The 10,270-nt window shown below is 41.8% G+C and overlaps 1 protein-coding gene across 1 annotated transcript in view; it reads left to right on the top strand.

Moving 5' to 3' along the window:
• Positions 1 to 913: 913 nt before the first annotated feature.
• ece2a (endothelin converting enzyme 2a) overlaps positions 914 to 10,270 on the top strand; it is a 62,787-nt gene continuing 53,430 nt past the window's right edge. Inside the window, exons 1-2 of the mRNA XM_026312674.1 lie at positions 914 to 1,128; positions 1,906 to 2,070. Of these exons, the coding sequence (XP_026168459.1) occupies positions 1,911 to 2,070 (160 nt within the window). The 5' untranslated portion in view covers positions 914 to 1,128; positions 1,906 to 1,910. The remainder of the gene's footprint in view (positions 1,129 to 1,905; positions 2,071 to 10,270) is intronic.

Below are 10,270 nucleotides of genomic sequence, written 5' to 3'. Positions count from 1 at the left end.
GGTGATTATAGTTCAGTGAGTGTGAAATGTGAGGGTGTACACTAGGTTGAGACACTGGTGAGCTACTTGATGCACTGAAGATGGAAGAGTTGGGGTTGCCAGTGTGAGATGTGTGAGCTGCACATCTTTTCAACAGCAGGTAATGAAATAGGATGATCTTGTTTAGGTTTTCGGTAAGTAGCAGCCTTTAAAAAAGCAGCGTGACACTACCATCTGCAGGAGAGAATCTGGCATTAGTCTCCTACACCATGAAAGATATATACCCCTGCCTTTCACCCAGAGAGATCTGGGATAGGCTCCAGCAGATCCCTGTGACCCTGGTTAAGGAATAAGCGGGTATAGATGATGGATGGATTGATGTTAAGTTGTTTGATTCAAAATACTGGTATAACACTGTACCAGCAAAAAGTCCTGATAAGTCCGTTGACTTAACATCAACAGTAATAATGTGCTTAAAGTATAAAAAGTAAAAGTAGGTCTATGAAGAATACTGGACTACTGTTACTACTGTTACTTACTTTGACATCGTTGGTTGTATTAAAGTTTTAACTCCAGTATATACAGATTAGTAAATTATGCGTTTAGTCCAGTGATTTCCAGAGTTGAATGGCAAAAACGATTTTGCCTGTTTTATTGTTAAACTTATTTAGATACAGAAAATGTCAATCTATAATATTAATGTTTAAATAGAATAAACAGTCAATATCTAAGCACAATGTGCCTGCTGTTATGAAATTACTTTATTATACTTCCTCATTGTCAATAATCTTCACTGCCTCCATTGAATGAACTTTATTTTTGACAGTTTGTTGTATACTCAAAAAACCGAGGAGCATTTGAAAGCAGCATAAAGGTGCAGGGCACGAAAGTGTTAAATTTTATTGCCCCGCCTTCTTTTAAAAACTCACTACGAACCACAAAACAACACAAAGTAAAGTGTGTGTCTCCACAGGACCCGAGGTTTTACACCAGTTTCACTTTAAGGCTTATTTTTTTGCTGGAGATGCGTTTACGGTACCGGCGTTAAAATACCGTGAGCGGCAACTTGTTTCCTGTGAAACTGCAACACGTGGACGAACCGGCTCTATTGTTCCTGGTTACTGAGCCACTGGCGTTAACTTTGAATCAGTAAGTAGTTACATGAAAAGTGTGTAATTCAAGGCTCAGCCAGTGTAGGAGGGTTTATGGTCAGAAATCAAATGAACTAAATTAAACTGGACAGTATGCAGCACCACGTTTCTTCCACGCATGCGCTGTCAAACAACCAGAGTGAACAAACTACATGCATTATTAGGCAATGACAGTGGAAACTGGCTCTGAAAATCCAAAAGAAGTCTCTTACGAGACCAAGAGGTAGTTGAATTGGTATGAAAGTTTTCCAAGCTGCCGCTTACTTTTCCCTCATAACTTATTTTGCCTCCAGCTGAAACACAAACAGCCCCGAGATGTAAAACTTGACACGTAAAACTTGCAGACATATCAGAAAACAGTCAAGGCTGTAAGGATGATTAATCATTTGTGCTATAAGATGTTAGAACTTTTTCATCACAAATCATTACAGGACGTGTTTTGTGTGATAACAACCTGAAACCTATATATTTTCACCAAACAAACATATGAAACAATGGAGTGAACAAAACAGTAGGCATCAGGGTGGTGAAGTTGTTGTTTGGCCATTTGACTGGACTTAAAATAATTAACTACTCATCAAAATAGTCGTTTCTGAATTACCTGTTGTTTTTTGGTGAATGTCCCATCTTTCATTTAAATGCTCTTAATTTGAAAACACACTCTAATGGTTCTTGGGTTATGGTTTGTGAAAATATAATGAAACCACCACAACCAGAGCAGCTAACATTGTGATCTAAAAGGCACAATATCCTCATTTTGTTCACTATGTTGCAGAGAATATGGACTACCTGCCCGATGACAACTCCAGGTACAAGGACGTTGACTACTGGGATGAGCGATACAAGACGGAGCAGTGTTATGACTGGTTGGGAAGTTTCTCCAAAATCAAGCACCTTCTGGAGCAACACATCAAGAAGGATGAGTCTATTCTGATGCTCGGTTAGTTGTTTTATGTTATGGTTTCTGTGTTTGGTTGGTAGTTTCTTGTTGGTCTCCTCTTACAAATACAAAATTTAACATTATTCATAAGATAATGGCACCATTTGGAGCTGTGGTGGTGGATTGGTGGCCTAAGATTCAACCTGCAGAACTGCAGAATCACTGGTTTGAGTTCGGTTGAGTGTCTCGCCCTCGTCTGGTGTCGTCTTTCTAACTTTTTGCGGACAAGTAAAAACAAGAATGCCTGTCACCCTTCGTCATTATGAGTGTCAGATACCATCTTCATGGTTGTCAGTGCTGTCATTAGCATCACTTATAATGCTGGTAATCCTCCCAGACAGTCATCTGCATAGAGTATCCTTATTGGTTGGTGTGGTTGGAAGTGGCTTAGATAAAATTATATAAAGTAAATGAATAGATTGGACACTTGGATTTGCCATATGCAGCATATTGGGTTGCTAAATACACATTCAATAGGACTGGCTGTTGTTTGAAGAATGCAAAACTTTTGCCAGTGAAATACCTGAATTTATTTTGTGACCTTTTTTTTGTAACTTAAGAAAAGAAAAGAAACTTTTGCACTGTTCTCAAATCAGGAACTATGTGATCAAAACATAAGCAGTCAGAATGAAGTTTTGTGTTTTAGTGTTAGCCGAAAAAAAATTCTTTGTGTGCAAATGCTAGTGATGCTTAATACTAGTGGCATTTTTTTATTAAAGATATTTTTAGACTGCAACCTGGCTGGTTTATTAAGAAATGCGAAGCCCTGAAAAAGAATCTTGTTTGCCATGTGTTTAGTGTTATTTCTTTTAAGTCTCAGAATAATTTAGAGTTGAATTTACAATTTGTTACTGAGTGAAATTTCTGCAGAAGTCCACAAGATGTCACTCTTTCATTAAAAATAAGTCCAATATGCTTGCACTCAGCACTACCTGCAGTATCTATTTATTGTTTCAATGGTCCTGCAGGTCTTTAAAACATGCATGAACACAGGGTTTAACGCCTAAACACAGACTCTGTGTGTATTTAAATTCTAGAGCTATGCAAAATATGAAGCAGGTTGCTTTAGAGGCAATAGATGGTATTGACATTGTCACTATCAGCACAGATTGAGTGCATTTGATTGAATACATCATCAGATTTATATTTTTGTTTAATATTTATTTGAGTAAGTATGCAGTATGAGTCTGCACTTGTTACTTATGTGAATATGACGTGGTTATATTGCCTGCTAACGATAGTGTGCAGGTATGGATCTGTGCATTATGGTGGTTATTATTTTGGATTTGTTTATTTATAATGAAAACAAGATTTTTTTTGTTTTTTTTTTGTTCCTGTGTTGAAGCTCTGCATTTTATTTGGATGTTGTAATAAGCTTCTTTGACTGACAGTTTGTAGGCAATTAAAAGACCGTAAATAAGTAGTTCTTATCATTAGTTTTCTTATAATAGGTGACAGATGACAGTATGCTGAAAGGCCAGCTTTGAAGGCTTTTGTTGTTGTTGACTGTTATACCTCCACAGAAGCATAGAGGGCTGTGCTGCTCTATTTCTTTCTGATGTGATACTTGTTTATGCATGAGCAGTGGCTTTTGTGCATGTTTGTGTATGTCACGCGGTTTGTCAAATTTGTGTCTGGGAGTGACGGGGGCTTTCTGTTGCGTGAGTTGGGGAAGGTGGGTTGACAGAAGTTGGATATCCATTGCTTGACAAAAAGCTCTGCATTGTGCCGGTATACAGACGACCTTATTATACCTGCAGGCAGGTCTTCTTCTTTTTTTTTTTTTTTTTTTAATCTGGATGAGGATGGTCTTGTTCCCTGCTGGTTAAAAAGCATATTTTGAAGCACTATGTTGAAATACTGATGGACGGACAGACACAGATAGTATGCAGCATCACTTTTTTCAATGTGCGTCATAAGCGCACTTACAACAGAGGCGTGAGTGGGCTCAGAGACTCTGGAGTCTGACATAAAATATCATCTCTTGCCTCTCTCCTGCACTACACTGCAGCAGGCAAGAGCCGGGCAGACCACTTTCTGCACGCTGATGTAAACTCAAAGGAGAACCATTATATCTCTTGAGAGCTCTGATCACAGAGGGCATCTCTCTCTGTGGTTCACTCCTCTTACTAAAGCATTGAATCTCACGTTTCTCTCACCAGCACGTGTCGCCGTCATCTTCAGCAACACACATGCACGTTTTAAGGAGTTGTATAGGAAAAGCCTACTGTGTGATGAACATGTGTGAACACACACATGTTCTATAAGCATGAAGAGTCATATATATATCATCATGCATGGACAAATGCCTGCTATGGTTGAACACATTTCCCCACTACCCTCACCCTCTGGAAATCCAGAGGGTCTACTGGCTCATATAACATAACACAATGACATTGCCATAATTTTGGGAGAACTAGGGCAAAACTTGCAGAGAGATGGAAGATGTAAAGAAAAACTTGAGAGCTACAGTGCTCTCTTTGTGTATGATGAGAGGATAAAACAAAGAGAGATGGAAGAGCAGCAAATATCTAATCAGTTTTGGGCCACTTAACTATCCCAGATGGAGGTCATTTCCATTAAGACAATCTGCACAGCACAGAGAGGAAGATAAAAAGGAGGGAAGGCTGCATAGGATGGGGAGAACTAGTGTTCCTCGCTGCATGCTAATGACAATTTTAATGTCTTTTTTCTGAGTCATTTTTTTTTTTACTTTGTTGCAGACTTTGCCCTCTATTTGTCACACAGTGGTGTCCCTCTACTTCTCTCTGTACTTCAATCCACCCGTTTCTTCCTCACGCCACTCCCTTGGCCCTGCTTCGCTAAAATCAGGAGAGAGTGGCTTCCCCATCTCCCTGTTTTTGCTGAAATTAAGATAATGCAAGCAGACATGTTTTTTGCAGTGATCTCTGATATATCATGTTCTTCTGTGCCATAGAGCTCCATTATTAAAAAAGACATAAGTGAGCCATAGTATTGGACTGGCTGACATGTTCCTTTGTTAAGATGAACTCTGTCTTTATCTCTTTTCAGTCACACCCACGTATTGTCCTGCTGCTCTACATGTACCATTTATTAACTCCCTCTTGTTTCCTTCCTATCATATGCAGTTAACTTCAACTTATGTTATGTTTATGTATTGTGTTATTTTTATGGCCTCATACTGTTTTAACTATGCTTATTAATGACTGGGTTGCCTGCGTGATAAGCTGAAGGCCCTTGGTGAGTGTCGCAGCACTGTGTCAAACAGGCCCTGACCTGTGTGTGCAACATTGCCGAGCTCGGCTCACACACTGTCCCATTCCTGCCGCTGATATAATGACCCCCACGCCTCCCAGTGGTCAGCGCTCATACCTCGCTCCCCAAGGCGACGGGTGATGATGTAATGGCTCTGTTGAGATGTGTGTGTGTGTGTGGGTGTACCTCTCTGCCCACTATGTTCTCTGTATGTGAGATAACTGAAAATTAATATAGAACAGTTTCAATAATCAGTTAAATTATCAGTTAAATTGTGCAAATCATTTTTCAAGCAGACATACACAAACACTTGGTTGTTTCCCACTTCACAAATGTGAAGATGCAGTTCTTCCTTGTCATCTGTTTTAGGAAACTGAAAACCTTTGTGTTTGAAGATACAGTCTAACAAGATGTAATTCCCAAGTCTTAATTCTCACAATCTGTAGCAGAAAAACATGCCGTCCACTGATGAGGCTGTTGTTGCATTTATAGAACAAGTTAGAAAACAGTATTAATTAAAGTTGTTTGGTCAAAGTGAATATCTCAGGGTTTTGGATATTTTTTTGACAAAAGAATTGAATTAAGGGCATGACCTTGGTCATCTTTTATTTTCCATCTTTTAAATGAAGAATGCAATTACCAGATCCATCCATTATCTATACCTGCTTATTCCTAACCAGGGTCCCAGGGATCTGCTGGAGCCTATCCCAGCTCTCTCTGGGTGAAAGGCAGGGGTCCACCCTGGACAGGTCACCAGTCCATCACAGGGCCACATAGAGACAAACAACCTCACACACTCACACTCACTCCTATGGGCAATTTAGAGTCACCAATCAACCTGACATACATGTTTTTGGACTGTGGGAGGAAACCAGAGTACCTGGAGAAAACCCACACAAGCACAGGGAGAACATGCAAACTCCACACAGAAAGGTCCCTGCTGGGTTTCAAACCAGGAACCTTCTTGCTGTGAGGCAACCATGCTAACCACTAAACCACCGTGCTGCCCTCCAATTACCAGATCAATTAATCAAAACATTTAATTAGAACTCTATTGTGTATTTTTTACATGTACAGCACTGTGTTTTTCTCACTAATTGACCTTTGTGAGCTCACCTACTGACATCAATGGCCTGTCACTTCCTGCCCTCCTTCAGCTCCCGAGGGTGATGTTAGTGTTGTTTACTGCCAAAGGGGTTGTCGCTGTTCAGTCAGCTGTTGTGTATCTGTGTATGGCCCAGTGCCTCGATTACAATGGCATACCTTTTTTTTTTTTTTTTTTTAAATAAAAAACATGCCTACATGCTCATAACAATGCAACCTTCTTAAATCATCCTTCCTCCTCCAGCATTTTGGGCATGTTGGAGGCATTTAAAAAGACCTATTCCTTTTATTTCTCCCCACCTCCATCACATCTGTCTGTCTTTCACCTCCTGACTCTTCCTCCATTTCCTCTTTGTTCTCCTGCCCCTCTTTTTCCTCATCGACTTTTGCCTCACTTGTGCCTCTCGTACCCTCCTGTTTGCCTACTGGTCCACCCGTGTGCCTGTAGCTGTGCTGGCTATATATAGCTGGAGCAGAGGTGTTTACAACCGCTGAGACCTGTGGGACTCTCACACCACAATTAACTGTTGGTGGGTTCTTATGTTGAGCTATGGTTCATTCAGAAGTTGGGATCCTAATAGTGAATCTATCTAAAGTTGCTATCAGTCACTGCTGCTGTTGGATCTGTGTTATATACAGTAGTTTTATGTCAGTTCAGTTGTCAATGTCCATGTTTGATGATTGAACAGGGCAGAGATATGTTTTCTTTTTTTAAACTGTGTTTTATGTTTTTTGTGCCTTGAGACGAAACTGATCCATGTACTGTACTTAAGCTAACCTATGCTGTTTCTTTGTAAATATGTGCAGGGCATGGCAGGATAGAGGACTAGTGTAGGCCCAGCAGGAGGATTTCATTTCAGTATTAACAGGGACATATTAGGTGACGGTCCTCTCACATCCCTTTTTCCACAGCGTTACAAATATGCATATGCGCACGTACGCACACGGATCCGAAATGCTGATGGGATGGAAAGCGACTGGCAACACAGAGACTGTGAGGGGAGAGTGAGAGAGTTTTGAAGTCAGGAGTTATATCTCAGCAGCTGTCAGAAGCTCCAGCTGATATCAGATATGCTTCTTCCCATGGGACGTTCAACCCTGATTTATGAACTTGAGTTTGTAACCTTCCTCTTGTTTATTCCTTATTAGTATCTATCCTGCTTTTTTATTTTCTTTCCTTCCTCTTTGCCAAACATCTATATTATCCTTTCTTCTATTTTCAGGCCTTGTCCTTCCTTTTATTGATTGCAGAGCTTTCCTTCCTGTGGTGGTGGGAGGCGGGGCACATCTGTTCAGATAGGCTTGTATTAGCTCTGTTCTCTCATGTTGCTACACTAGTTTGTGCTGGCAGATTCCAACCAGCTTCTATACAATGATGTTTAAGCAGTATATTGATTTTGTGTGTTTTACAGTGGCCTAATTCTGCTTTGATTGCATGGCCACGATGGCTGTGATAAGCTCTAAGTTGATATGTTAATCAGACTGATGTCATGCTCTGGCGTTGGCAGTACTGAAGTCCTGTTGAGCAGCAGTGAGGTAGAACTGTGGTGTTGTGTTGTTTCTGGAGAAAACTATTTGCCAGGAGTGAAGTAATACAGTGAAAAATATACAACAACAAACAAAAGGACAAAGGCAATAAAGGTTGATTTGTCTGCAGTGTCCTTCCTCTGGCCTCAAACAGAAGAAGATTAGGCACATATGCATTCATACCACCTTCCCCACACACACACACACATACACACACACACACTCGACAGAAGCCAGAATGTCACAGTCTGTCTTTACCGGCAGCAGATACAAAACTACAGCAGATTCAATGTGTTGCTTGAATAGAGTGTGGATTGAATAAATGACTGGCGGTAGTGATGAATGAATGAATGAAAGATGGAGGAACAGAGGAGGTGGAGGAGAGTGTAGTGTCAGGCAAATGGATTCTTGCCCCCCCATCCTCTATTACTCCCTCTTCCTACCCTCCCCTCATCTTGGCGTCCGGATTGGCTGTTTGCAGGGAGCCCTTAGCATGCAGCAGTCAGTAAGTCAGTAGGGGCAACCCTCCCTCCAATACGCCCTCTCCTCCCCTCCCCTTTCTTCCTCCCTACTTTTTGCCGCTGTTAGGAGTGGTGCTGTTTATGAATGAGCCTCACAGCCGCAGAATGTGAATGAAAAATAAGAGAGGGAGCAAGCAGATAGGGGTGTAGGCTGAATGAAATACGGCAAAGCAGGGAGGAAAAATGGGGGAAGGCTGCTGAATGAATATCATAAGGGTGGGAGGTGGCAGAGGAGGGGAGTGGGGGAGGTCGTATGGTGGTGGTGGGTGATAGAAATGACGAGAATATGAAATAGCTGTACTCTGGTTGATGCACCCCATTAGAGCTAAATCCTGTGTGTGTGTGTGTGTGTGTGTGTGTGTGTGCGTGTGCGTCTGTGTGTGCGTGCGTGTGTGTGTGTGTTCATGTGTGATATTGGCCAACCTTATAGGTATGCAGATCAGAAGGAGGATGCTGGCAAAGAGGACTCCTGGACTGGTGGCTTCTTTACCTATGAACCAATGGGAATTTCCACGACCTAACACTTACACACACACACACACACACACACACACACACACACACACACACACACACACACACACACCCATACATGAACACATGCCCTTATACACAGATCTCACTGCAAGCTAGTGCTCCGTGCTTTGAATAATAACGGGGTTACCCGGGCAACCAGGCTAGGATGATCGATGGGCCTGTTCCTGATAAACAGAGCGAGGGTGCCTGTGTGTGCGTTTCACCAGGGTTCTAATGTCGCAGTGGGAGTTTCTTTGTTCTGGGACAATTACGAGATATCTTATTATCAGATCTCCTCCGACCTGTGATTATATGTGTGCGCACGTACATAGACTGTTGAGAGACACAGGCTCGCAGGATGCGTGTGTATGTCTTTCAGTGTGTTAGCAACAGAGGAGGAGTGTTTGTGTGGACATAGAGGTCCTCTTTTTTTTTTTTTTCCCCCTCAGTGAATGACACTGTTCTCAGTGACACTGAATGCCCTTGGTGAGAGGGTTTCTGCACGCAGACCACGGAGGTGACCACACATAATGCAACACACTATCCTGACTCATTCACTTACAGTAATAATACAGACATTTTAAGGGAAGAGGCTCCACGGCTATTACTCACTCCTACATGGAATGAAAATTATACAGCTAGCCAATGAGTCTGACTTGCTTCTTGATTTGATTAAATGTGTGCTGCAAGCAATTCTGCTTTTACAAGTGCCGCTGTTGTGAGGGTGAGCCAACATGTTAAACATCAAATGTATTAAGGTAATGGTAGAGAACGAAGATGTAAGAGAGGAGATGGGCGGAGAGATGTAAGCAGATCAGAAAGAGAGGTAGATGGTATTGGAATTAAATCAGTGGGGAAGTATAAAATGTCATATAGTGTAATAAAGCATATTGTGTATAAAACATAACTTGATCAAGTCCCACACTATCTGATCATGTTTTCACCGCAAATGTCAGTCAGCTGTGTAGCACTGCAGTAGAGGGAGAGATCTCAGAGATGAAGGTCAGGCTGGCTGTTTCGTGTCACATGCACAATGTTCTAACAAAACTGTGAGTGTGATGAGGCGGGGGAATATATTGGTGATTGGAATTCACACAGCCCACTATGTCTGTGCTCCACACTCCTGCTTCACATTACTCTTATCCCCTCCATCCCCCCCACCTCTTTTTTTTTTTTTATTGCCTTTCTCCCCTCTTCCTGTCACCTTTCTTCTCCCCACCTCCCCTGGCAGAGAGGAGGAGGAGGAGCTGGAAGGAAGAGCGGCTGCTGAGAGGTGCATCTGCAGCCAAAGTCAG

This window comes from Mastacembelus armatus, chromosome 17 (genome assembly GCF_900324485.2).
Source record: "Mastacembelus armatus chromosome 17, fMasArm1.2, whole genome shotgun sequence".
NCBI classification, from domain to species: domain Eukaryota; kingdom Metazoa; phylum Chordata; class Actinopteri; order Synbranchiformes; family Mastacembelidae; genus Mastacembelus; species Mastacembelus armatus.
The sequence above is the reverse complement of the archived record's forward strand: the minus strand, read 5'-3'. Positions and strand labels throughout refer to the sequence as shown.